At 40.5% G+C, this 27,939-nt stretch overlaps 3 protein-coding genes across 4 annotated transcripts; 1 reads left to right on the top strand and 2 right to left on the bottom strand.

The window, feature by feature from the left end:
• Positions 1 to 1,990: 1,990 nt before the first annotated feature.
• On the bottom strand, positions 1,991 to 4,623 carry LOC129090579 (platelet-derived growth factor receptor-like protein). The gene is made up of 7 exons (XM_054598224.1): positions 4,542 to 4,623; positions 4,131 to 4,270; positions 3,891 to 4,033; positions 3,631 to 3,782; positions 3,202 to 3,495; positions 2,510 to 2,649; positions 1,991 to 2,197 (listed from the first exon to the last, which is right to left on the bottom strand). Exons 1-7 carry the CDS (start codon positions 4,621 to 4,623, stop codon positions 1,991 to 1,993), a joined length of 1,158 nt encoding a protein of 385 aa, XP_054454199.1.
• Positions 4,624 to 6,015: 1,392 nt separating this feature from the next.
• Positions 6,016 to 11,549, bottom strand: LOC129090114 (cationic amino acid transporter 2-like). The gene is made up of 11 exons (XM_054597635.1): positions 11,180 to 11,549; positions 10,557 to 10,712; positions 10,301 to 10,466; positions 10,056 to 10,192; positions 9,207 to 9,429; positions 7,526 to 7,662; positions 7,331 to 7,433; positions 7,110 to 7,243; positions 6,803 to 6,969; positions 6,601 to 6,709; positions 6,016 to 6,516 (listed from the first exon to the last, which is right to left on the bottom strand). Exons 1-11 carry the CDS (start codon positions 11,547 to 11,549, stop codon positions 6,386 to 6,388), a joined length of 1,833 nt encoding a protein of 610 aa, XP_054453610.1. The 3' UTR covers positions 6,016 to 6,385.
• A 4,084-nt stretch (positions 11,550 to 15,633) lies between these two features.
• anxa6 (annexin A6) lies at positions 15,634 to 26,878 on the top strand. 2 transcript variants are annotated; one of them, XM_054596955.1, is made up of 25 exons: positions 15,634 to 15,715; positions 16,668 to 16,723; positions 18,550 to 18,634; positions 18,800 to 18,894; positions 19,009 to 19,122; positions 19,221 to 19,311; positions 19,402 to 19,481; positions 19,596 to 19,652; positions 20,038 to 20,131; positions 20,643 to 20,738; positions 20,834 to 20,892; positions 21,008 to 21,130; positions 21,227 to 21,285; positions 21,587 to 21,665; positions 22,261 to 22,342; positions 22,429 to 22,523; positions 22,709 to 22,822; positions 23,540 to 23,630; positions 23,708 to 23,787; positions 24,011 to 24,064; positions 24,150 to 24,243; positions 24,358 to 24,453; positions 24,577 to 24,635; positions 24,895 to 25,017; positions 26,152 to 26,878. In XM_054596955.1, the coding sequence occupies exons 2-25, from the start codon at positions 16,721 to 16,723 to the stop codon at positions 26,209 to 26,211; spliced, it is 1,983 nt and encodes a 660-aa protein (XP_054452930.1). In that variant the 5' UTR covers positions 15,634 to 15,715; positions 16,668 to 16,720; the 3' UTR covers positions 26,212 to 26,878. The 2 variants fall into 2 exon arrangements, with proteins under 2 accessions (XP_054452930.1, XP_054452929.1); XM_054596954.1 differs by having other exon boundaries at positions 24,895 to 25,032.
• The last annotated feature ends 1,061 nt before the right edge of the window (positions 26,879 to 27,939 follow it).

Raw genomic sequence — 27,939 nt, 5'->3', positions numbered from 1 at the left:
TTCATAAACATTTTCCGTTTCCCTTTTTGTCTTTTTCTTGATTTAATTATTATTATTATTATTGTTATTATTATTATTAGATTTTTTTTTTTTTTTACTCATAACTTGTTTCTGTTTTTCTTCATTTACCATCCTGTAATTTGTTAACTTATTTTGCTTAGACTCCTTGAGTTATTAATATTGTAGTGTACTTTCTGTATCGAGGTAGTGTGATAACATGTACATTGTTTATTATTGCATTCTTTGTGCTTCTGAGAATAAAAATAAAACAGGTCTGTGCAGAACGGGCCCTAGCTGGGCTCAACACTGAGTTATTTAGGGGCCATGTAGGTCCCGGCTACTCACGGTCATATGAACACAGGGCAAATAGGCCTAAAACACCAGACTCTACCTATAGGCAAGGAAGGCGACCTTATTCTTAGAGCACAGACAGACAGACTAGATATTCCTTGCTTTAAAGCCCAAACACAGGTCCCCCAAAAGGCCCTTGTCCACTGCTTGTCAACAGTTTTTTTTTTGTAATTTGATTGATTGTAAAGTTGTCATGGAATTTGCTCAACTTATCAGCCAAAAATATAAACTATGGCAATGGACCTGTACAGCTAATGTTTTAATTTCGTGTCTAATCCTGCATGTTTCAGCTCACTTTTCAATGCATTGATTTGATCTTGCATGTGTTATGTTGTCATGCGTTACATGCGGTTTATTTCGGCTGCTGACTGTGAGAATGCCTCTTGTGTTAATTTCAATAATCTGTTGCAGGTGTGCTGTGTGCCCATTATCACCCTGTGTGGCAAGTTAGAAGCAGGGAGGGTTCACAACTTGGTTTTATCAGTCAGTCTGTCTGGTTTTTAATAAGCACCTTGTTGATTTTTATTGATGGAGTGACGGCTTGTGATGTGAAATTGTATATGTGAAGGTAATGCTTGGCAACCTGTGGCCCATGCTCTCTTCATCTCTTTAATTGATGGGCCTGCTTGGTTTTCATATATGTGATCTCGTCAGCTATTATTCAGTCATTTAATCATTGTGTTGCTTTGTTTTGTTATGGCTAAATCCAGATTGAAAATAACTGAAAAAAAAAGTATGAAAGGGGGAAAAGACATTCAGACTGTTACGAAGTATCGTTTGTTTGCAAACGGAGGTTTCTTAATTGATGCTTGACAACACACTAACAACCTCACTGTGGTAACTTGTGATTTTAGATCAAAGTTGCCTAGTATCTCCCTATTGAAACAAAAGGGAGTGGCGTTGGTGTTAAGGTTTATGGTCAAAGAATAGAGAGTCCCCATCTCCACCATTATTTAAGCTCATATGGTTCATGTGCCTAAATAAAGTTGTTTCACAAACTAACTGAGAAACACAAAGAAACTTGGGGCCAGGTGTGTCGTTTGTTCATTGGTATTATTTAAGAGTTGATCTCCGGTCAAACAATGGAGTTGTCCTGTGTAGTGTGTTCTGCGCAATGTATTTGAGTATCATTTGGGTACATGATAAGCAGAGGGTTGGAGGTCAATAGTGGCCCAACATTAAATTGTGAAACAGTAATACAGCCATTTACAGTATCTTTTTAGAGTAGATAGTATTATCATTTCTGAAAGGCTGCACCAATTATTTTCATTATAAATCTGTCAATTTTCTCAATTAGCTGTCCAGTCACAAAATAGTGAAAAACAAACCATAATTTCCAAGAGCTCAAAGTGTTATCAAATTTATTTTTTTGCACAATAAGAAAAGTAGAAAAAGACCAACAGCAATATGTGCACAACACTTTGAATACACAAGCTTAATGCACAGCATTTTACATACATTCATCTAAACAGCCACATCTCTGTTATAATTGTTATGCTGCAGTGTGTTTTCACTAGTCACAACAGAAGGAGAAAATTATATTTAGTTGTCTTATACATTCATATGTGACTAATTAGAATACTATTTATTACTGTGACAGAGTAAAATGCTTCACCTGAGCTCCACCTTCTGTGATGGTTTACGGTTTCTTAGGTTTGGCATTGGGGACCACTTTAACATTGGTGAACACTGATTTGACTCCTTGCAGGTTCTGGGCGGTGCAGGTGTAGGCTCCCTGATCCACGTCCCTCACCTCGTCCACCAGGAGGACAGACTGAGACTGCTGTCGAGCTGCTCCTCCACCGACTGGACTGATGCTCTCCTGTGTGTACAGAGGCCTCCCAATCTGCAACCAGAACAGGTGGTTCAGTCTGGATATAACACACACTGTCTAGCATAGGAGAAATGTGCTCCTTTTCTGCAGCTTAAATGTTATCTAATCATTAATATATGGTTATAGGCTTGGATGCTTTGCAGTCCATAGGTTGGATGCCTCTTAACTAATTACAAACTAGCTAAAAAGACAACATAAGCCATATGACACAAGATGAACCTCAGTAACAGATCCTTCAGCTACTTTGTCTCACAACCAACCTGAAATTATTGTAAAGTATTAAAGCAAAAAGCTCTAGTATTCCTGTCTCCCTAAGTGTCTGACCTGCTGTCCTGGGTATTCCCAGGTGAACTCCACGACCACGTCCTGTTCCCCCACCACGGAGCAGATGACACGCAGGTTTTCCCCCACAGCCACCGAGCTTGACGAGGCCTGGATTACTGGAGCAGGAGGAGCCATGGGGTCTGATCGGAACGTGATAAGTAACCAAACAATAATTTAACTACGGCTTGCACTAGTCAGCACAATGAAACTGTGTCTGTAGGCAGCAGCTTTCTTTGTAAGAGTTTGCATGTTCTTCCTGTTTTGTCCTGTAATCTTTAACAAAACCCTACTGGGTACTACAATTTCCCCCTTGGGAAGTAGTACTACTTTATGTAAAAAGGCGTAAATAAGATAGTAATGACTTTTACAAAAGTGCCAATAAACATAGTCACTTCTGGTTCTCTAGTCACTAAGTATCCTGAAAAAAATTGTTGCACAAATTAGGCAGTTAAAATGTTTAAAAAGTTGAAATACTAAAACAGCAAAGTTGTAGCGGAAGAAGTCAAAATACGAATACTTAAATAAGTTGAATTAGCAGTTGCAATGCTAAGAGCTAAGAACATTTTCCAGTCTTTGTTTTTCTCTGTGTTCCTGTCTGATGCATGCTGGGAGAGGTTTTGTCCCTGATCAGAAATCGGCTATTCACGATAATTTATGATTTAGGGAATGGACGACTTAGTGGCAGCACTCACAGTTAACATAGATGAGCATGTACTTGGTGGAGCTCTGCCTCAGGTTGCCCAGACTGGCGACACAGAACAAGGCTCCAGCATGATGAGGCCGGGGTCGATGAATGGTGAAGCCCCTCTTGACGTTAAAAGATATCTCCTTCCCGTCCACCGCCACCTCTACTGGTGGAAACTCACGGTGGAGAGTCACTTTAGCCTCAGGTGACGTCACCTGGCAGGGGAGGAGCGTCGGCCAGTTGGTTCTCAGCTGAATCGCCTCGTAGTACTCAGATGTTGGAACAAATAATTCTTGTGGATCTGATAGTTACAGTGAGAAGATATGGCAGATTGGCAATACGAGATATGGCAGATTGTACTGGCAGTGCAATTAAGCAGAGGCCTTCAGTTGTGAGAAGTGCACATGCAAGCATCAACAAAGTTTATTCACTGTACCTGGAAAGAATACAAAGACTTTGACAGCTTTGTCATACTCCTTCCTGCAGTCTGTGTCTTCACAGTACATAGGATAACAGGTGTATTCCCCTGTGTCTGCACCAGTAGTGTTGACTAATGTCAGAACGCCATAGCGCTCGTGTTGGACAATCCTGCAGAGCCAAAACGGTAAATTAAGAAATCATATTGATATCATTCTGACATTGGAAGAATAAATGGTACATCATGCACAGTAAAAATTTATCGACCGCTCAGCTTACCTGAGCCTTCCTTCATCATCCTCCTCCAGGTACTTTGGGACGCTCCACTGCACAGGTTTGCCCCTGCACCTCAGCTCCAAGGTGTCTCCTGTCTGCACGCTTATAGTTTCTCCCACCTTCTTAAACTTCCTTCTGTTTAGCACCTGTATGTGTCAGATATAATATCACAGAGTTCATTTGTCCGTGTTTAATGAATGTTCCATGAACAAATCAAAAGTAATTGTGTCGTATATGAAATACCTGTGTGAGGACGGTCTGTGCCGGGACTGCAGGTGTAGCTTTGATTTTGGGGGTTACAGCTCTTGGCCCTTTATTTGTTGATTTCCCAAGTTTGGGTTTGCTGGGCTTCCTTCCTGGAGTGGTCCTCTGTTCTTGGGCGTCTTTTTGACAATAAGCTACACAGTATGCAGAGCAGATGATGCACCAATGGTGCATAAACATAGATAAAGGTAAATGATTAATGATATGAATTGATTGATAGGCAGGTAATATCTTGGTAAAAAGATTAATGTGGTAATGGCATCATGGTTGCTTAATATTTTTATCACAAGCCAACTTCTAGAGTAAGTCATGTCATGCATTAGGGCCTCCTTAGTGATTCTAGGAACACATGTTCACTGAATTGCTCAGCAAGTGAATAAAGTCACTTACCTAACTCGAAGATTACGGCACAAATAAGGAGAGTGCTCAGCGCCCGCTTCCCCTTTGATCCAAACAAGTTCACCAAAGCCATGATTGATCAGTGGAACACTATCAAAGTGGTCTGTGGCTTGTTAGTTAGTGCAGTTCAACACAGAGAACGTGCTTCAGAAACCAGAGAGAAGAGGAGGAGGGCAGAGCTCGCAAAGTGAGCTGTCAGCTGTTTACCAGAATCACCAAAAGTCCTCCTCCTGAGCGTGGCATTAGTACCCCAAATTCCTCAGGACTGGCTCAATGGAGGCTTTCAAGCCTGTTCGGACCAATGAGGGTCCAGAGACAGAGGCCCCTCCGTGTGAAATCACACAGCCTGTTTGCTTAGCTGCTGGACTGGAAGTGTGCTAGCAGTATGAGTCTGGCCCTTTGAAACAGCCCAGACAAGGGATACTGTGGAAGAGTTATTAAAAGCATTTGGTGCCCAATAAACCCTTTGTCCAACATTTACCGATTGTCTTTAAACAATTAAAACAAATCACAGGGTTTACCAGCATAAGACTAGTATGCAAAATCTGCAAAATCATTCATGAAAAATAATGATCAACTTTTCTTGGTCTATTTACCTGTTGTTTTATATTTTTGGTGCATTGTGTAATGCATCAATTACCTTAAAGAGGCTTTGAAACACTGACATGATCCCAAAAGTCTAGTGTGAAACAACTTTGTAAAAACAAGATTTTAATTTGAAAATCCATCAATTTATGCCAATATTTTAAACTAAATAACTAAATGACCTGCTGTAGATATTGTAAAGTCTTCTGAGAAGAACCTTTAGGCTTAAGTATATAAATACACTTGACATTATATCTATACTACCAACTATCCTTGGTGAAATTACATGTTTCTAAACAGGAAAAGAAATCAAGGTTTTTCATATTTGATTAATCCATAGCATACTGTACCCAGTGAGAACAATGTAAACCTTTCCTTTTGAGTGACTAGCTAAGCCACAATCTTGAACATGACACAGGTAAGCTGCTGTGAAAGGTCCCTTTGTTCCCAGTGAACTCTGGGTAATGAGCCGCCTCTTGGCTCTTTATCCAAGATTATGACTGGAACTGAACTTTTGTTTTTTTTATCAACATTCCCTGCAGAAAATTACCTCCAGTTTGTAGTCCTCTTGAAAATTGGATTCATTCTTTTTAATTAAGGGATACATTTACAATATATAATTAGAAAACATTTACAGTTTGCATATTTACACTTTGAAACAACAAACAATTAATAAAGTGGATCTTTCAACAGAGAGCAAAAAAGACATTCAACAAGATTTTCTGTATCTACATTGTTCTTTTGTACAGTCTAATTCTATATTTTGATATGTAAAAAACTATGCTCTTGTTATTCATAATCGTAATTAGAATTGTAAAAAATTACAATATATGTCATTTATTTCACAATTGATATGAAAAGTGTAAACTTGTTAACAAAATAGTAATCATCAACAGAAAATAGTTCTAGCCCTTTTTTCTTTTTAAATGGAGGTGTAAACTACTTTGATAGTAGATTTAGAGGCTCCAGGACAGTCATTGATACAGAATATGTATACAGGTCAAACAAATACGTCAGGCATTGGTTGAATGTTGGCACATTTAGATAAATTCAGTCTCTATCATAAAGTGGAATAAAAGTTAAAAGTTGGCCCATCTGTCCATTTGCCTGCATCTCAACACGTACCACCTGTTGCACTCATATATTAAACACTGCAGGAACAGATCAACAGAGCTGCATGTAAAACAATAGTTACAAATTTAAAGCAGTTACTCACTGTAACATCTAAATCTATTTCTCTCCAGCTGAGCTCAGAATTTTTCTTCTTTAATTACGTCATTGTCTGTTTTGCCGCTGACCGTTTCTATCCTCTCGTGGTTGGCCCTGAGGCGCTTCCTCTGAACACTGTGACGGACACCGTAGCCAAAGTATATGACTAACCCTGGAGAGAGAAGAGGGGGATCATTACAGTTCAGCAGCTAACTCAATAAATATCTAAACCTTTCAAGCAGAAATATGTCCTTACCCACTAACATCCAAATAGCATATCGTATCCATGTTTCTTCACCTAACTGGACCATCAGGTAGACGTTGATGAACGTACTTACTAACGGCAGAGCAGGGAGTAGGGGCACCTGTGAACAGAGAACAAAAGATGTGAGAGGATTTTCTAGATGATGTCTATTATAACCTATTAGAAGATTGCTCAGATACACAACTACTCTCACCATGAAAGATGCTTTGGTAGTATTTTGTGGGTGCCTCCAGATGAGGAAAGTGTTTAGCAGCACGATGAAGGCGAGGACGCAGATGACCACCAGACTCCACGCTTCCAGATTGGATAGAGCATCTATGGCTTTGGTCAGGGTGACACACAGTGCAATCAAACATGCAACTGCAGAAAAAGAAAAGATGAAAAAGATTTCTTGACCAGAGAGACAAAATAATTTTCCATAGCAAAGAAATTGGTGGTCAAGAAAAGGTACTTAAAAAATATAACGCCACAGGTGCTTCAGTAATGTTTGCCTTGTTTACCAGAGATTATAGTCAAGATTGTGACTCTTCTCGAGGTGGATGCATTTGGAGTTGACGGAGGCCTCAGGAGGCCAAACCTGGTGTTAGATTCTATGATCTTAAGGTCTGTGTCTTCAGACGGACCCTCTTGGTACCTTGATTGGAAAAAAGATATTGTATCATAAATAGTTTTCTCAGTAGGTAAAACACTGTGGGAGAAGAAACGGATGAAATAAATATACCTCAGTATTAAGATGCATATGGCCACGAGTGTGTAAGCAAACAAAGTACCGATGGACATCATTTCCACCAAGGCTTCCAGGTCAAACAGCAGAGCCATGATAGCTAAAGATGACAAAGAGGCATACCGTGTTTCACAAGTCCATAAACCTTACCACATGTACACAGAAACTGATGAACAGCTGGAACATCTGTACCTGCCACAAATCCAGACGATATGGTAGCTATGGCAGGACTGCCCCTGGAAGTGACTTTGGTCAGGGGTTGGAAAAGCAGGCCGTCTCTTGCCATGGCGAACAGTACCCGGGGCATTGGGAACATCGAACCCAGCAGGCTGGGGAGCCAAACGCAAACAGTGTCAGTCATCAAAAATGTTAATACTTTTAGTGACAGGCCAGCATGACTTCGCTCTAGAAATAAATAAAAAAGGTTATTCCTTAAAACATCTCATATGCTGTTTTCCTAACCAAACATTTCTTTGCTGGCATTCTGTCTCAAACCAATATGAAGGAAATTGTTTATCATGAAATGTTATATAAGGCCCTTTCCAGATTGATTAAAGTCATACTAATTAACATTGCATTCAAGGAAAGTCAGCTTGTTGGACTAAAGTCATTGACCTTGATGCCAAACTGAGCTTTGTGAAGATTCCTTTTTATTGTTTCTTGAGGTCATTTGAAGTTCTTCTTCTTTCATAGATGGCAGTTCTATGGATTTTTTTTAACCAGATCTCGTCTTGTTTCATTTTGTCAAACACCCATAACAAAACTTCTGGCAGCTACATTGGTTGTACAAGCTTCAATTGTTTGAAAATGCTACAGTAGTTCCCAACAGAGGCACATTTAGTATCAGTCTAATCTGAGAAAACAAAAAACTTCTGACTATGCCAGATTTAGTTAACAATAAATATTATTCATTTTACTTACAATTTTTTTTTTTACAATGTGTCAGGGGACAGACCAAGACAGACCAAGAGCGATTCAATGGACAGCACAGAGTCAAACACAAGTGGCATGCTCTTTTTGCAGCTGAGTGTGAAGCAGTAGGGATGAGAGCCAGTGCCTCCAAGTCTGAGGTCATGGTTCTTTGCCGGAAAACGGTGGATTGCACCCTCCGGGTTGGGAGTGATTCACTTCCCCAAACAAGGGAGTTCAAGTATCTCAGCGCATGAAATGGACAGGTGGTTCGGTGTGGTGTCAGCTGTGATGCAGGCCATGTACTGGACCGTTTGGTGAAGGGGGAGCTGAGCTGGAAGGCAAAGATCTCAATTTTCCAGTCAATCTATGTATTTCACCTGTGGTCATGAGCTTTGGGTAAAGACTAAAAGAACAAGATCGCAGCCCAGAACAATCTGGAGGGATTATATATCTGGTCTGGCCTGGAAATTACTCAAGGTTCCCCAGGAAGAGCTGGAAAGTGTTGTGGAGAATGACGTCTGGAATACCCTCCTAAGCCTGCTGCCCCCATGACCCAACACCGGATAGGCAAAAGATGAAGGATGGATGGATGGATGGATGAATGATTTTTTGATTAATTATTACTGTAGTGCACACAAATTTACGGGCAGTTGTTTGCTGTAAAGTGCTCGTGTTGCAACCAAACTTGTGGTCCTGAGAGGAACATGCATGTCTGTATCACATCCATGGGAATCTATGCAACAGTTGTGGTCATTAAGATTATCTGGGATAGATAAGCCATTAAGATTATCTGGGAACCATGACAACCCATGCAATAGTTGTTGCGATATTTCAGTCTGGAACAAAATTGTGGGATGACCTTGCTGCAATCATGGCTAAAAAACATTTTAACCCCCATACATTGTTTTCTCCAATCACGGTCACATCACATGACCCGACTGTACTACCAGTGGTTTCTTACCTGGTGGATAGGGCACACAGCGATCCCACAGCCACAGCGTATTTGGCAGGACCCCAGCCGATGTATTCAAAAGCCACTGGCAGGGGGCTTTTTTCACTGAGCAGGTAGTAAGGCATCATCAGGGTGAGAGCAGCAGACACAGCAAAGTAGGCCAGGAAACAGATAAGTAGTGAGGCCACAATGCCCAGAGGGACAGACTTCTGGGGGTTCTTCACCTCCTCGCCTATGAAAAAAAGCAAAGAAGTCAGTGATATATTCAGCTGTTTGGGGTCACATGAAATTAAAAGGGTAAGATCCCACAAATATAACAAAATAATGATAATATTTCATACCCAAGGGACATTTACATGGCAGTTTGATAAACACAATTCTAAGGTGCGCTTATCAGAAAATATCAAGAGCATTTAGCCACATCTCATGACCTTCAACAGAGGGAGATTAGTCAGTTGTCAAAGAGACAGTTTAGTTGTTATCAAGCAACCGGAATTCCATACTTAGGTCACATGATAACAACTGAACCATCTCAGAGAAAAGTGAGCAAACTCCTTCCAACGATGAAGGCAACAGGTGGCGGATAAAAAAAGCTCTGGAATGTTTTCAGTATCCCCTTTTTGTTGTCAAACTTATCAGGAATCATTCCATATTAAATCCTTCTAATATCAGCAATAAAACACCAGACAAACTGAAATCTGTTGCTACACTTTAAAGTTTGGCTCACATTTCTGCTTTGTCATCGTACATACAGTTTTATGTTTATTTGATCTTGTTTATTTAACAAAGGATCTCATCTAATGTTAGAAATGTAACCGTATATAATCACACTGATAAAGGGAGACAATGTCATCTTACCTGTTGTAGCGATGCAGTCAAATCCAACAAAAGCGTAGAAACATGTTGCAGCACCGGCCACCGTTCCGTTAATGCCATAGGGGAAAAATCCACCCTCTCCATATATACTTGTCAGATTGGCAGTAGAGCTCAAATTTCTGCATTGGACAAGGAGCATTATGTCGTGTTTATTTACAGTTATTTTTATAAGAAATGATCTCCGAACACCCAAACACAAAAATGCTTTTATTGCTTTTTGACATTACTTGAATTCTGCTGTGGCGTTTATCAGAGCCTCCTCACTGATTTGCCAGTTGGAGATGTCCCCCTTGATAAATCCAGAGATGGCCACAAACACCAGCACCACTATGTTGACTGCTGTGAAGACCTTGTTGATTGTTGTTGACTCTTTCACTCCAAATGACAGCAGACCTTCATAGGAAACATGGTGATTATAATTTATTTTGTAGCTTATATATTACTGCCACCACCATTAAAAAAAACCCTGTTTCATTATTTTACCTGACAGTAGCATGACGAGAATAGCAGCAAAGACATCTGGGTAAGGTGCCAGGCCAGGAAGGCCCATTGCTGCATTTTCTTCAAAGTATTTCGATATGGCGCCTCCTATGAGGTCATCAAATGTCCCACTCCATGCCAGTGCAACACTGGATGTCCCTGAGAAAAAGATGCAATAAAATAATCAGCCTGAGTCATAAACAGAAAAACACATGATGATAGCTCCTTCTTCAGGCGTCTTTCAAACTTTATGCCTCTATTATTTCAAACCATAATGGTTATTGACATGCAAGCCAGTTAAGTGGCTGTTTTTGTGAAACACACTCTTAATATGGAAACTTTCACTGTTAAAAGAAACTTGTAGAGCAAGTGAAAGGTCACAGTGTTTAAGAGTCTCATGTTGATGGTTGATCATTTATAGGTTCCAGTGTTCTCACTGAGTCAAACATGTTAGATAAGAGGAAAATATGTTTTTTCAGAGGATGAAAATCAAAAGATTTTTTTCCTATATATTTTTAGCTTCAGGAAACTTTTGAAAGCTGATAAAACCTACCTTGCTGAATTACAGACAAGATAATCTATTGTTATTGATAATGTATGAAAAAAATCCTGTTTAGCACACTTGCCTATGACATAGGAGAGTAACAGATTCCACCCAGTGATAAAAGCCAGCAGCTCTCCGATAGTCACATAGCTGTAAAGGTATGCTGAGCCTGTTTTGGGAACCCTCGACCCAAACTCTGCATAGCACAGCCCGGCGAATATGGAGGCCAGGGCGGCGATGAAGAAAGAGACGATGATGCTGGGTCCAGCAGTGTCTCTGGCCACCTCTCCAGACAGGACGTAGACCCCGGCCCCCAGGGTGCTGCCCACACCGAGGGCCACCAGGTCCAGGGTGGTCAGGCATCGGTTAAACGTGGACTGCTCCCCCTCGGGCTCCAGGGGCTTCCTCCGAGACACGCTCACCAGAAAGGACTTCACCCAGCCACACGACATGCTTCTATCTGTTTGGATCGGGATGGGAGAAGAGATAGGTGGGAGTGGAGTTTGATGTCGTGGAGAAAGAGGGAGTAAATATAAGAGACAGTAAGGGGAGAGGAAAGGAGGGGGGGGGGATCAGTGAACCTGTCGTTGAATAATTGTTAGGTCAGCTCCACTGTAGAACATTTCCTCTTTCGAGAAACATTCTCAAAATCTGTTGTAAATGTAACAGTGGCAGAACAAGCTATTTATGAAAGCATAATGGAAGGACAATTAACCATGGAAACCATTTTGTCAAAGGTTAATCATGATAAGATCCTAAAATGTAATTAATTTGCTCTACATATATTTCACTGGTTTTACATTCAGGGCAGAATAAGACTGTATTCACTCACCTCTCCTGTTTAATCTTTTGCTTCACAGGGTTGCTTAGAAGAGACAATAAATGGGATCCGTCAATCTCCTAAATCTCAATATTCTTTTATACATGGCCTTGTTTACCACCCCCCTGATATGATAGTGCTGATGCCTGGAGTTTTCATCGCCGCCCACAGCTCAGAAGTAACGCCCTGCTCCTGAACTGCACTTTACTCAACCTTCAATTACTTACACAATTACTTCCTTGAGCATTTCTGATAATGCAGGAGAGCCATTTAATATCCATGGTAATAAAAAGATATTTGCTTAACAGTAACATGTCAGAGAGGATCCTTCCTTTCACACTGACACGTTTTTTTTTCCTGTTTTAAATGACTACACCTGTGGCACAGTTTGTAATTTGTAAAGCTTGTTTTTTATTGTTTTTTAACTTCTGAACCAGAAGTAATTTGGCTTTTACAACCCACATTACAATATCTGACAAGGCAAGGAGAAAAAGAAATTAAGAGAAGGATATTAACAAACCTCTAAGGAAATCAAACTGGGATGGTATTACACTTGTTTTCTTTTATTCATATTTTATGAATAAAATGTGACTCTTGTGTAACTAATGCTTGTAATGTAAGCGAGAGCAGTGGCTTTGATAATCATAATTATGCCGTCAAGATAATCCAAGACTTTACACTGTACACATTCGTATACGACTTTGGATTTTGTCCTTCACAAACTTTAAACAGTAAAACAGAAACATATGAATGTGGCAACGAAACTGAGAAAACAAACTCTGGCTACATTCTTAGGGTCTGACACCCATCAATAAAACATGGTTATTTATTATAATAAGAAATATCACTGATACACTTTATCTTTATTGCCCCTTTCCAAACTGTGTTCACGAGGTGCTTGTACTAGAAGTAAGCAGATTTGTTGCTTTTCAGACAGTACGTCATACCAAACAAAACTACACTGTTTTCTCAAAGTGTGTTTACATGCGTGTGTTGCTTAGAAACAAGTCTGTGACCATATCCCTGCTGTTACGTTGGAGTTTTCCTGTTTGCCTGCCGTGTCCCCATATCTACCTGGCGGTGTGGTCCTGCTGGACTAACGGCCCTGAGAGTAAAAGAAACAGAGGGGGACAAAGCAGCTTTCATGGCTTCTGCCTGCAGCACTCTGCACACTTTGAAAGGTAGCTTTCGCCTTATCATCTCCCATCAGGGGATTACAGCTCACCTAATCCCCCCTGGCATCTACTGAAGCAGACAGGAGGCGAGTGGGAAAGCAGCCGGAGTGGAGGGTCAAAGTACCTTTGACCAAACTTAAAGCTCAAGCTTCCTATCTGCCGATCTTACTGGTTGAGATACCGTTTCCAGAGGGACAATGGGGGTAATGCTTAACAAAACAACATCTACTATGCACGTGATGTGCAGCCTTATGATCAGAGTGTTTATCTGCATGACAGTGAAGCTCAGTTAATGATCATTAATGTGTTAGTTATGACTGTTGACTATGCATTTAAAGAAACATCAGTGTTACAGAGAAATATTGCAGTCCAGCATTCAGATAAACAGCAGTTAAAGCAGAGGTTAAAGCAGAGGTCAGGGTGTTTAAATCTGACTGTAAATTACTTCTGGTAATTTTATTCAGTAGATACACAAGTTGTTTACCTTGTCTTCAGTCCCACGAGGAGTGACTAGTGACTGTGTGCTGAAAACAGCGCAATTGAGCAAAAATATCCGTGCTGTTGACTCAGATGAAGGAAACATGATTTTTTTCTGTGATATATACAAGACTGCCCTGTGTGACCCTCCCACTCAATGGAATTACTTACAAAGTAGCCTTTCTCGCTTGCGTCCAGTTTGGTTCATAATGTGCTCATTATTGCATGGAGGGCACGGGGTGAGAATTGTGAACAGCAAATCCTATTCAGAATGTCAAAAATGCTTTTGTGCTCACTTCATGTGTTGTTTTGTTTTCAAGTTTTTTCATTTCATTTTTTTATAGCTTTATCTGAAAATAGCTATTTCAGATGTCTCTGTTATTGTGAAACATTCAAATCACTGGTTAGTTGAGGGACACAAATATATGGATTTAAATATATAATACAAACATTTATTTAGTGCTCTTGGTGAAGATACTGAGTCTGAATGTTGTTTGTCTATAGTAGATTACATTTGAGCTGGCATTTTCCAGTTTTTCCCAGCACAGTCTGAGATACGGTCAGGTTCTCATGCAATACATTTTAAAAGCAGAAGAGGTCAGTGTATAACAATTACATTTCATCGCTGGTGCCTCCCACCTCCATCTATGCTGACCTCATATGGCCCCCTCTTACTCTGAAAGGAAATAAAGGAGCTTCAGGATAACATGTAAAGAAATAACATTTATTTTTACAGTCATCCCTTGAATTGATGAAGGCACTTGCAAATGACAAGGTAGTACAACATGTGAACCACACTTTGGTGTTTCATTTTTACCACTTTACTTAAGATTTCAATAAACTTGTTTTTTTTGCTTTTTACAAAATGTACCAAAACACTGGCAACGAATCAAGATCTTGGGTAGATAATAATGAGAATATTTATGAAACAAAATTTAAATCATACCCCCTAAACTAAAAATAAATCTAGTTTGAATTGACATCAGGACAACATGTCCAGCTCAAATACATGCATGAATGAAAAAGTGCCCTTCTTGTTTGAAACAGTAAGCTGATGTCAGGTGATGCCAGTGAAACATTGATAGTAACCACACAACCAGTGACACTAGTGTTTAGCTTCCAGTCAGGTATGACACATACTGAGTCATGATTCTGTTATGTGTGGTGGTACTGGACTGTATTCCTGGAAGTCACCTCTAGTGTCTCCTCATCTCCTCTGCCCCCTAACTCCATACAATATCACCAATAAAGAATGCACATGTTACATAACTCTGAAATGACAAATGTTGGGGCTGTAAATAAAATCCAGTTGGAAATCATTTCTGTTGCCATTGCTTCAATGAGTTTGTATCAATGAGTGTTCCTTTATATCAGGGTTTTTTTTTCAGGAAAATCATGAATTGTTTCTTTCATGTTATCATGTTTCCTTCTGTAGTCAACACTGCTGACATATGCCTCCCCTGCCTCCCCAACTATGCTGGCATGTCTGTCCCCCCTCTTACTGGAATAGACGCCTGACGGGACAGAAATAGAGCAGGCAGGATCTCCCATCAGTGCCAGTGCATCTCTATCATTTTACCAAGAGGGGGAAACACACATCGACAAGCTCCCTTATGTTTAAAAATCACACCTGAGCAAAGTTCAAGTATCCAGAGGTGAAAAGTGTCTTGTTCAACATGAAGGTGTGCCCATTTTTATTGCTTTTTAATATTTTTTTCTTTATTAATAGAATAACAAATGCTAGAATACCGAAAAAATATATATGCGATAACAATTGCGCAGCCTCCATGCATTTGTGTCCCAGTTAGGACTGGGTGTTACTGGTCACATGCGTTTTAAAATAGTATCGTCTTTACATTATATTGCTCACACACACACACACACACACACACACACACACACACACACACACACACACACACACACACACACACACACACACACACACACACACACACACACACACACACACACACACACACACACAAACGCTTCACAAGAAGCTGCGCTAGAGAGCGCCGCAGTCGTTGCGTCACAGAGGACACGTAACGGGACTCTCTAGTCCGACCGGAGGGGAGACGGACAGACCGGGGACACAGCAAAGACAGCAGAACCACTCTCACTGGATACGTCCTGCACACAGAAGGTGAGACATGTTTACTATTATTTAATATCTGTATTTAATATCTGTATTTAATATCTGTGTTTAATATCTGTATTTAATATCTGTGTTTGCAAAACTGCTTGTGGAGAAGTTTGATGATGAGGCATTATTATTTAATGTGCCAATGAACCGCAGTAGACAGCAAGACCTTCTTTAAATCTGTGAATTATGGATATGAAAGTGATATCATTTACAATCATAACTTCTTAAAATGTTAGAGAGTAAAGTCTAATGTTAGAAAAAAAAAAAAACAGACATCCTTTAGTTAATTTAAAGCCCCCGAAATGTATTCTATGTGGGGTTGAGAGAAGGGTGTGGTTCTGTATACATGGCCCACTCCCCAGACCTTCATTCTGACATTAAACAGTGCATGCTATTTTGGGATAGCTTCATAAAAATCATAAACTCTTTAGAAAAGCTGAATCGATATAAGTCTGTTTCTTTATCATTTCTTCAATTTGATCTGTAGAAATGTATTATAATTTTGCGCTATGATTCTAAATTGAGAAACATAGTCAGTCAGGGAAAGTGAGCAGAAATACTTTCTCTATAGCTCCTTCCTTCATATGCTTTACTGAATGGCTGCATTATATGTTACTGGAAAATCTGACTAAATAGGTTTCCTGCCAATTGGCTTAATGCAAATTCCATCAGCTAGCGTGTCATTTTTTGGTCAAGTGTGATATAAACTTGTCTCTCTATTATGTTTCTTGTGCTATTGGATGGTGATCTATTTTAAGCAGCACACTGAACGGACAGCCTCATTAGAATTACTCAGGAAAAAGGATGGATCATCATTATGCATATTGAGTCTTTGCAACCTGATTTCCCGCATATAGGGGGGAAATGACACCCTTATTGGGACAAGGGTGATTTGCAATGCTGTTCCCAGCCCTGCGTCAGCATTTCTCTCTCTATCTCTCTCTCTCTCTAGGCCTGAAACTATTGATTCCAGTGCAGTGTTGACACAGAAAACCAAATATAGAAATGGTAAGTGGAACGGACCTTTCTCATGTGGCATTATGTAGGTATGATTCGAATTGTATCTGAGCACACCTTGGGTCTATGGAGCGTGGATGGTTTTGTGTGGACAGAGGGAGGTCATTTTTCTGCCACCAGCCACCATGTGATTCTTCCCCATCATAAAGGCAGCAGTGTAGGGTGTCATTGTAACCTGCTGCGCCTGCACATCTGAAAGACAGCCCTGACAGCATCTGTCAGATATCTTTGTTGTCAAACTGTATCATCAGTGTCCTTTCATTCTGCTCTTGCTTGAGGTGAAACAAACACTTGCTCTTAATCATGTTCTGCACAGTTGTGGCCTTGGCAACAGAGGAAACAAGCAGCACCCAGGGAGAAAGGAAGCAGTAGACATTTAGCTCCTTACATTAATTCCACATTAGGACTTTTCCACAAAAGAGCCATGAATGTAATAAGTTTAGTTAAAGGCCTGTTGCTGAGGGCTTTTATTTGTGGCCCAGTTGCTATGGGGGTGAAGCTCTCCAGCTGTCGTGAAGAGTGATGGTCGCCGTAGTGAAGCAGACGATCAGAGCATGTGCAGTGGCCCCTCACTGGGGTGGAGAGCATATTTTGGCAGACTGCCTCAATGCAGCAGTAATTTCTACACGGCAGCAGCTGCAGGTTTGAGCTTTCAATGTGTTGGCAGAGCTTTCTTATTTCCCACACTGAATGAGAACATAGCCTCACTACTTCACAGGGGACGGAAATGAGTGGGCAACAAGCATTTTGAGCCCTTGTATGACAGACCCCTGCAAAGTGAGCTACTTTATGTGCAACCTGACTCCCTGCTGCTCTTACACACCCACTGTCCCTCCCCTACATGCATCAGCGACTGACACACACACACACACACACACACACACACACACACACACACACACACACACACACACACACACACACACACACACACACACACACACACAACACAGACAGCAGGTTTTCCTCTGCTCGGCTGGGGGTGAGGTGCAAGCAGTAATGGCTGACAAGGCTTCACCTCCTGTCCCAATGTGCCCTCACTGCCACTTTAACACAGTCCACTACTAGGACACTGCAAGGTAGTGTGGGTCGAGGCCATTGCACTGTTAAAAACGGGACATGGAGTGCAAACTTTTGACCCTGGAAAGCAAAATGTATGTGTGAGTCCTGACCTTCTGACCTTTTTAGTTGGGAAGGTTCAGATCCAACCTCTTTCTCAACTTTATAAGCTGTCTGGGTTGAGGCGAGCAGCATAGTAAATGTTAAAGGAGAAAACAATCAACACAGACAGTATGTGATAGATCATGACCTTTCTAGTTTCTCTGTGAGCCTCTACTCAGGCACGGCGATGGTTTGAGCTCAATGCTAATGTCAGCATGCTAACATGTTCACCCTGACAATGCTAACATGCTAATGTTTTTAGGAACAATTCACAATCTAAACATTGGTAATTAGTACGAAACACAAAGTACAGCTGAGGCTGATGGGGATGTCATATTGTTGCCAAGGTACTGGTCAATTAAACATTTGACCTGGTGATAGCGGCACTGTAGATTTAAAGTCAGGGGATCAACAAAGTTGGTAACCTCTGGGGACCATGAATGTGAGTAACATTTCATGGCAGACCATTGAACTTTTATGGAAATATTGCCATTCCTAGAAAAATGGAAATGAAAATGATATATATATGACAACTTCTTTATTTATATCTTTAGTACAGAAAAGTTTCATTTCTCCGTATTGTGTTAGAGTTGAACACAAATACTAGATGGCACAACATGATCATTTAAAATTGAGTTGAATTATTTTTCTCATAGGTGTTCAGAGGCACAATAACAGTTGCTCCGGACTTTGATCCCACCGCTGATGCTGAGAACCTTTACAATGCGATGAAAGGCATCGGTGAGTTCCTCGCTCCTTCGTGAGTTTTGGCCTCGAGGGGGAAAAGGTCATCTTTCATCTTCTCACATGCTCTCACAAAGAATTTCACACAGCTATCATGGCAGTCAGAGCAGTTTCTGTGTGTGAGATGTGAGTTTGTTGAAGATGCTGCTCTTTGTTCCTCAGGTAGTGATAAAGAGGCCATATTGGACCTGGTCACCTCAAGGAGCAATGCACAGAGGGAGGAAATCGTTGCAGCGTACAAATGCAGCTTTGGACAGGTACAAGAATACATATGATCATCTCATCTCTGATTTTTGTTTGCTAAAATAGAAACACATTTTTCAACATTCAGACAGTGGTTATGACTCCATTATGTTTTGTCCTTACAATAGGACCTGATTGAGGATCTGAAGTATGAGCTGACGGGCAAATTTGAGCGTCTCATCGTCAGTCTGATGAGAACCTCAGCCTACCATGATGCCAAAGAAATCCATGATGCACTCAAAGTAAGACATTTACCTCACAGTAAGATTCTTTATAATGCTCCAGTTACATCAAATGAAGCAGAAGCTACTTCAAATTTAACTTAATGCTCTTTTTCAAGGGGGTTGGAACAAACGAGAGATGCCTCATTGAAATCCTGGCGTCTAGAAACAACAGACAGATGCATGAGATGGTTGCAGCATACAAGGACGGTAAGGCATATTTAATAAGATAAGATTTTAAATCCAGGTATTATTTGTTCAGCATCTCTCAACATTCGACTGTGATGTCTGTGTCTCCAGCCTATGGCAGTGACATAGAGGAGGACATAATCGTGGACACGTCAGGACACTTTAAGAAGATGCTGGTTGTTTTACTTCAGGTCAGTTCACTGAGGAGTGGAAGTAATCAACAGAGAAGTATCCAGTCAACCACACAGTTACTGTCTTAGCCACAGTTCCTTTAACCGCTGTTGTTTTTGGTTTGATGGTTCCAGGGGACCAGAGATGAGTCAGGAGTGGTGGACGCAGACCTGGTGCAGCAGGATGCACAAGTGAGAAATACTTTATAACTGGTAGAGAAATGCAGCATGCTTGGGCTAACTATCTTTATATGGCCTTCATTCAAAAAGGTACTTTTTTATGTTGTGCGTAAAAAAATGAATATCTGCACATTTTTTCCTAATAATCCATCCAACAGTGGTAGAGATATTCGGCAAAGTTTTGGCCCGACAAACTGACACTGCTACCCCTAAAGCCAAATTATGTTTTTCAATTCCTTCTAACGTAACCCACTTGATATTAATTTGCAGTGTACGATAAGGTTACTAATTATGGTGGTGAACTCTGAATGCAATGATAGACTTTGAATGTCTAAAACATTTATACTTTTTTTGTTTCATACATCATCTCATCCTGTGTTTCCTTACCTCTGTGTAGGATCTATATGCAGCCGGAGAAGAGCAGTGGGGGACTGACGAGGCCAAATTCATCATGATCCTGGGAAACCGCAGTGTGACTCACCTCAGCATGGGTGAGCACCGCTCTCAGGATAATTAACAAAGCAGTGAGGCATTCAGATAGTCCCACCGTAACCTCGAGTCTCAGCAGTTAATGGCACGTTAAGTAAAAATTGTTTTCATAGTTAACACTCCTCTACCACTCTATCTTATCTGTCTAATGCCAAGAAAACTGTCTACGGCCTGCTGTACAAAACTTATTTTTAAACACGTTCATCGCAGAGATGAAATCATTAAAGATGAAGAAAAACTATGGCAGAAGTGGGTGCCAATTGTAACATTAGTTCAAAGCAAAGAGGCCTTGTGTTACAGCACTCTGCAGCCATATTGGTGCTGTGAGGCTTCACCTAGGCACAGTGGTGCTTTGAGGTAACATCATCCTGCTAACATGCTCACAGTAATATTGCTAACAGGATGATGTTTAGAAGGTGATATTTACCATCTTAGTGTGGCTCAACATCAGTAAAATACCTCTATTAGCACAATATAGATTACATCACCTTATGTTTTCGTCTGTTTGTTTAGTTTTTGATGCATACGAGAAGATTGCCGAGATGTCCGTAGAGGACAGCATCAAGCATGAGTTGTCTGGGGACTTTGAGAGGCTGATGCTGGCTGTTGGTAAGAAACACACTGAGCGTAGCGCTTTAAAGCAACATGGGGGATGTCAAGATGTCAGTTTAACACAAGGCTCTCTTCTTGGTTTTTTCTCACAGTCCAGTGCATAAGGAGTGTCCCCATGTTCTTTGCCAAGCGCCTTTACAAGTCAATGAAGGTAAACAAGCTAGACAACACATTCGTTGCAGTCTGACATTTTGAAATTATATTTGAAATGAATCAGGACGGCTAAGAGTTGCCTGGTATCCACTTGTCCTCTCCTTCATTTCCAGGGTCTTGGTACAGCCGACAACACCCTGATCAGGATCATGATTTCTCGCTCCGAAATAGACATGTTGGACATTCGAGAGTGTTTCCGCCTGTTATATGAGAAGTCCCTTTTTAACATGATTAAGGTTGGTTACGATTTTTTTTTAAATGTACTTAGAATGAAATAGCATCAGAAGATTGTAAACCTTTAACCTGATTCTTTGTATGTTAAAACCTGCCAGGATGACACGTCAGGGGATTACAAGAGGACACTGCTTAATCTGTGTGGAGGAGATGATGAGTAAGTTACAGTGTGGCTGAAAGCAACAGCAGCAGCCAGAGGGGGGTGATAGAGCACCACTTTTCAGGAGTTATTGTTTTCTGATAGGAGTTTAACCATGTCTATTGAGTTTTGTGAGAAGAATGATCAATGCAACAGTGAAGAGAACTACTTGGTGAAGTTGATATTCAAAGATTGTCTGAAAGAAAAGCAGCAGTGTATCTAATAACAGATCCCTGTGTCCAGTGAAGTACTCACTCTGTACCACCTGAAATTTTGGCTTTGCTGACTGACCTGTCTTGTGTCAAACTGATCATTACAGCTTAGCTGGAGAGTTCTTCCCTGAAGCTGCTCAAATAGCCTACAAGATGTGGGAAATGAGTGCCATGACCAAAGTCCAGGTTTGAGCCCCATCTGCTCCACCATTAGATGTGTCATTGCATGTTTGGCTTGGCAGTGGCATGCATCCTAATTACCTGCTGGCCCTGCAGTGACCCTGCTTCTTGCAGTGCCATGAACTTGGTGCTGATAACGCTACCATGTCTACACATCGAGGGCTTTGTGTAACTCTCGATAGGATCAGAATGCTGTGCGCTCAGAAAAATGAATCATTTTTGTTATAATGCGCCCTCCAAACCACCGTTTGCCTCGCTTTGTCCTTGGAATGAATGTCAAAAACATCTCAGCATTTTGGTCAACAAAAGCTTGTCTCACTAACGCTCTATAAGACTCAGTTGTTCCTCAGCCTGCCCACCTTTCCCATTGTTGGTGGTGTCATGGCATCTAACCTCTAGAGGGCAAACTCCCTCTCTCCAAATTGTTTTCTTTTGTATAGTTCTGCATGTTTAGTGCTTTAATCTTACACATCCGGTGCATTTAATTGTATTTAATTTACTATATATTTATCAAGCAAAACTGACACTTTGCCAGTCCACATTATGTGTGTATGTAATTATTGAATCTTGCACTTCTAATTGTGTCATCCCACTACCTTAGCTAAGGCCAACAGTCCGCCCTGCATCCAGTTTGGACCCCGCTGCTGATGCACAAGCGCTGAGGAAGGCTATGAAGGGATTCGGTATGCAACCCGGAAAAGCACATTTACACCGCTACAATTTTACAAAACAAGTTTTTACAAATGTTGCTGCCTGTTGCTGTCTACAGGAACAGATGAAGATGCAATCATTGACATTATTGCACAGAGAAGCAATGCTCAGAGGCAAGAGATCAGACAGTCCTTCAAATCCCTACTGGGACGGGTGAGTGAAATCAAGTATTGCAAATCAAAACCTCAACCAAAACAAATGATGTCTCATGCTGCTTACCTCTTTGTGTTTTGATACACATGTACATTTACCACTGGATATGTTAAACTCAACATGTCAGACTCAACATCTAGCATTGCTTCTAGCTGTCTCCTGTAACATATTGTATCTGTCCTCAGGATCTGATGAAGGACCTGAAGTCTGAGCTGTCAAAGAACTTAGAGAGGCTGATCATTGGGCTCATGTTGAACCCTGCAGAGTTTGATGCCAAAATGATGAAGAAGGCAATAGAGGTAAAGTAGATCCAAATCACCTTCATGCTTTTTCATTAATGACTGGTAATTTAAAGAGCATGTGTAGTAAAGACAGAAGTTCGTTGGTGGAATTTACTCCTTCATAAATGCACCTTTTTCCAAGTCTGTGTTGGTAGATGTCAGAACCAGAGAGCCGAAGCTAGTGCTTGAATATCATGACAATTACTCAGAATGTATTTGAAAGTCAAATATCTTTGCATTTTAGGTATTTATAACTTATGAAACACTAAATTGCCTTGTGTATAAATGTTAATAAATGTTCCTATTATGTAAATGTTTATGCAGTGTTATTAAGTAATTTGTTTATTTGAAAGTACACAGATAAAATAGACAATTTGGTGCATTTATATGTCTTGAATGGTCACAAGCATGTGTCCAATGTGCTATTTAGACTTAAAAGAGTTCAGCCTATTTTAGCTCTGATATTTCCCCAGACACTTCCTGGCTTATTCATAGGCATGAGATGACCAATACAGATTAATATCAGGATGGTCTGTGAAGCGGAAATATGAAAAAACATACAGGGATTACAAAACGTGGATTTTGTCAGTAGATATGAGGAGGCACGATTCACACGTACTCTCTTCCTAGCTGTGTGGTGTGGTTCATAGTCATGTGGTTTTTTTTTTTTGTTGTTGTTGCATTTGTGAAACCCCCCTGCCTTTTTGTAGTTTAAACTCTATTTTTTTTTAACAGGGGGCTGGGACAGATGAACATGCTCTGATTGAGATCTTGGTCACCAGGAGCAATGAGGAAATACATGCCATGAACGCAGCTTATCAGGATGGTGAGTTTGATAAAAAAGGTGTTAAAATCACTCGCTTGGTTTGAAAAAACGTTAACATGCAAACCTTTACACCACAGGCTATAAGAAGTCTTTGGAGGAGGCCATTCATTCAGACACATCAGGCTTCTTCTGTCGCATCCTTGTTTCTCTCGTGCAGGTAATCATCATCCTCATCATGAGAACTTAGACTGTGTTTTGTTTCCACGCCCACTCACTGGTTGCAGTCTGTCTGCTGACTGTAGCAGAGAACAAAAAAGGTCCATTTAATCACATGCACAGTTTTCTTTCACAACGCCGTTGTAAATATTAAAGAAAGAACAAAATGTTCTTGGTGAACCACTGATAGTTAAGAACCATTTAACCGTCTTTACTATGTTCAGGGTGCAAGAGAAGAAGGCCCTGCAGATGAAGAAAGAGCAATTGCAGATGCTCAGGTGACTCAGTGTAGGACATATAATATTTTACTGTATATGAACTGAAGAATGGGATTAATTATTTTTTTCCTCCTGAATTTATCAGGAACTTGCTGAATCTTGCAATGCCGAATCTGATGAAATGGAGATTAAGTTCATGAGTATTCTTTGCACCAGAAGCTTCCCCCATCTTAGGAAAGGTAAAGTTCACCAGATCTCAGAGATCAATAAATTACAAATCAAAATCAAAATTCTACTTACTAATGTTATCGATCCAGCTCATGATAACTGACCATAGTTATTGCTATTCACAGTATTCCAGGAGTTTGTCAGATACTCCAACAAGGACATTGAACAGATTATCAAGAAGGAGATGTCAGGAGATGTCAAAAACGCATTTTATGCAATCGGTAATAACTGTCTCTTTTTGACCTTGTTTTACTTTTGAGTGTGTCACAGTGTATATTGCTGACACAATATATATTTTCTTTGACTCCTCCTCAGCATTTTCTTTCTCTCTCTTTGCTCCGTAGTTCGCAGTGTAAAGAACCAGCCTTCCTATTTTGCAGATCGTCTGTACAAAGCCATGAAGGTATTTATTCATAATACTTTAAAATTGGCAAGTTTGTGAGGTTGTATAATTATGGCTGCAGTGCTGCAGCACGTTATCAGGGTCTTGGATGCCACATAGTGAGAAGGACATATTTGTTGATGCATGAAACATATTTAGGTTTTGTGTCTTCTCTCCTCTGTGTACTTTCTTGGTATCAATGCTGCTGAGTGCTCTCCGACAGTAGCAGTCGCTGTAACTTAATGAGATTAAACAAAGTATCTATTGATCTCGGCTGCAGGGCCTCGGTACGGACGACAGAGCGCTGATCCGCATCATGGTGTCCCGAAGCGAGGTCGACCTTTTCAACATTCGTAAAGAGTTCAAGGAAACACACGATGTCACCCTCCATGAATTCATCCAGGTAGAAACTATGATCGTAAGTCGGAGTCTCGGTAAACTAATACTCTTGGTTGGTTTGTTGTGTCCTCATCTCATCTGTGTGTCTCTATGGAGGTTTTGTCTCCTGGCCTTTGTCCCGCGCTGTGTCAGTGTGTGTTGCACGTCTTTCTTCTGCTGCTGCGAAAGGGAGGGGGGTTGGTAATCTATAGCTTCCTGTGGTGGATGATAGGTCTGTGGCTATTGCACAGCTGTTAAGAGAATTTCCCTTGCATGCTTATTAACTTCCTCTCTATATCCGCTGTGTGATTGGCTGGCAGCCGCAGAGACAGGAAGTACCCAGAAACAGATCTATAATAACTTACAGATGAAATAACTGTGACACCAATACAGACAAACAAGTATGGGCGCCCTGGATTGAGTTTGCAAGAAATATTATCAGATTGTGCAACAGCGAGGATTGCTATATATTGTTTATTCTGAACTGTGTATAAAGAGAAGAAATTACAATCTCTTGTACATGAATTTTTTGGAGTCATGTAGTTGTGTTTATATTTTTAGCCAGTCAATTTAGTTGCACAAGAGATCTACGTCTGTACAGTAAATCCACCTACTGGAACCTCTTAAGCTACGTGCTCAGGCTTTAGAAGTTCTGGTAGGTTGATATTGTTTCTTTCATACAGAGCCAGGCTAACTGTTTCCCATTGTTTCCAGCCTAAGCTAAGCTAACCGCCGGCTGAATATATCTTCATATTACTTTACAGACAGTGGTTTCAATCTCCTCATATAACTCTTGCCAAAAAAATCAAAGGGCTAACTGAGGAACTCAGTAGTTCTTAAAAAAGCTTTTTGTCTCGATAAAAAATGATGATGATTATAAATATAGAAATCTGTATCCATGAGAGTCAGCTGATAATAATAAGAAGTGGGTAATTCCACTTGATATTAGCTGATTTTGTGCCTTGTGAGTTCTGCTTGTCCCCATGACTCACACTAATTCAACATTAGCGAGAGATTAACAGTGCTTTGCTATTGTGTGAGTGTAAGAATAAACCCTGCTTCCTAGTTTCAGCTCTGTGATGATCAAATGTCAGCAGACAAAGACTGTATTCCCCATTAATTCAAGCTCTCTGTGTGTGTTTCCTCCATCGTTGTTCAGGGTGATACCTCAGGAGACTACCGTAAAACGCTGCTGCTGCTCTGTGGAGGAGAAGATTAAACTGGTCCAGTCTCTGCAGCTCCGTCCACAGACCTCGATTAAAACCCACGAGACAAGCCTGGTCACTCAGTAAAACTGCGGTGGTTAACGTCAATATCTGTTGTTGTTGTCCCCAAACTGCTGCCTCTCCTCAGCCAAACCCAGTGACCTATGACCTTCTAGCCTTCCAAGCCAGTTTCCTGCTCTCGGGTCTGATCGTCCTGTCGGGATGATATCTTTTTTTTTTTTTTTTTTACAGAGTCATATGTAACATGAAGATGTTCACATCGCTGTAAAAAGATGCTTCACATGTACAGCATATTGGAAATTGTCATGTGTAATAGTGCCTTCAGATTGCCGGCTGTCCAAAGATTACTGTGATTTATGGTATCATATAGAATAAAATTATTAAAAACACTCTCTCCCTTCTTGGAAAACATTTTAATAATAAAGTGTAGGTGAAATGTAAATCATGCTAGCTCACATTTTCCTTTGCTTTTGAAAAAAATAAATGTGGGTGTGGTGCCCTGGTTTGTGTTGGGCAGGGCAGTTCAATGATTAACTGTGTTGATACTGGCAATAGCAACGGGCTGAGCAGAATGAGAACTAGAATATTAAACATCGGTAAACTACCGCTCCAATTCAATGTCTCTTCTGCTTAATAAAAGCAAACATACCCATACTATTGTTGTTTATAAAGGTTTACTATGTGTAAATAAAGGGTGTTATTTACAGCATACTAACAATGCATTCAAACTGATATTTTGATTATTGGATTGCAGCTAATATTGTAGGCCTAAATCTGAACAAATCAGGTTATTGTTAGCCCATTCAACCACCCTGAGTATTTACGTTTTAACACACTGTAGAGGTATAGCATAACTTCCTTGGATACCCTACTACCTACAGTTATCTATACCCCTACACATTTAAATGAGCAAGGAGAAAATATGGTGCTTAAACTCAACTGTGTGAACATGTCACTGAACGCTTCATTTCGCCTGCCTCAGTTGGACTTGTGTATTTGTTAATGCAGAAGAAAAGTACAAGACAACTGTCTCTGTTCTTGTCAATGTCTCAGTTCATTGCGTATGTGTGAGTGCAGCTGTTGTCAGGCCATCTTTGAGTTAAAAGAGGAAAGGAGAAAAAAGACGTATGTGGCGAGGAAATCCCCTGCAGTGCGCCAAAATCCAAGGCAACAAACAGAGTCTGCAGCAGACAGTCACACTCTGGTTTTAATGGCACACCCAACATGAAATTGTTCCATTTGATGATAATTGTTAGTGATTAAGAGATTACTTAAATAGCACATTGTTAAAATGCAGCCAATGTCAATTTGAAAAATATACAATTTCAAATACCCTTTTGACAGCTGGGGGAAGTTTGTGCTGTGGTGCCGTTCAGAGCAGTTTGCATTAAATTAATGAAGTTTACATATTTCTTGTGTGTTGCTTTAGCCTTTTACTTTTTATCTACAGTCTCCATGATTATAGTGGCATCGTGATGTAACCATGCAAACAAGCCCATTACTGAGCTGTATATATTGTACTTTATATACAAGTTAGTGTATTTTAGAGGTTATCTGTAAATTTGCAATAAAGTGCACAGCGTGGTCTGCATGCAGCAAGCCACTGTACAAGATTAACTAAATGCATTTAGTCGTTTTTATGTGTAGTGTTACTCAGTTAAGGCAGGCCAGGCAGTTGGACAAACACCCAGCGTACAGTATCAGGCCATTTTATGGGAATT

Source organism: Anoplopoma fimbria, chromosome 4 (genome assembly GCF_027596085.1).
Source record: "Anoplopoma fimbria isolate UVic2021 breed Golden Eagle Sablefish chromosome 4, Afim_UVic_2022, whole genome shotgun sequence".
Taxonomy (NCBI): Eukaryota; Metazoa; Chordata; class Actinopteri; order Perciformes; family Anoplopomatidae; genus Anoplopoma; species Anoplopoma fimbria.
The sequence above is the reverse complement of the archived record's forward strand: the minus strand, read 5'-3'. Positions and strand labels throughout refer to the sequence as shown.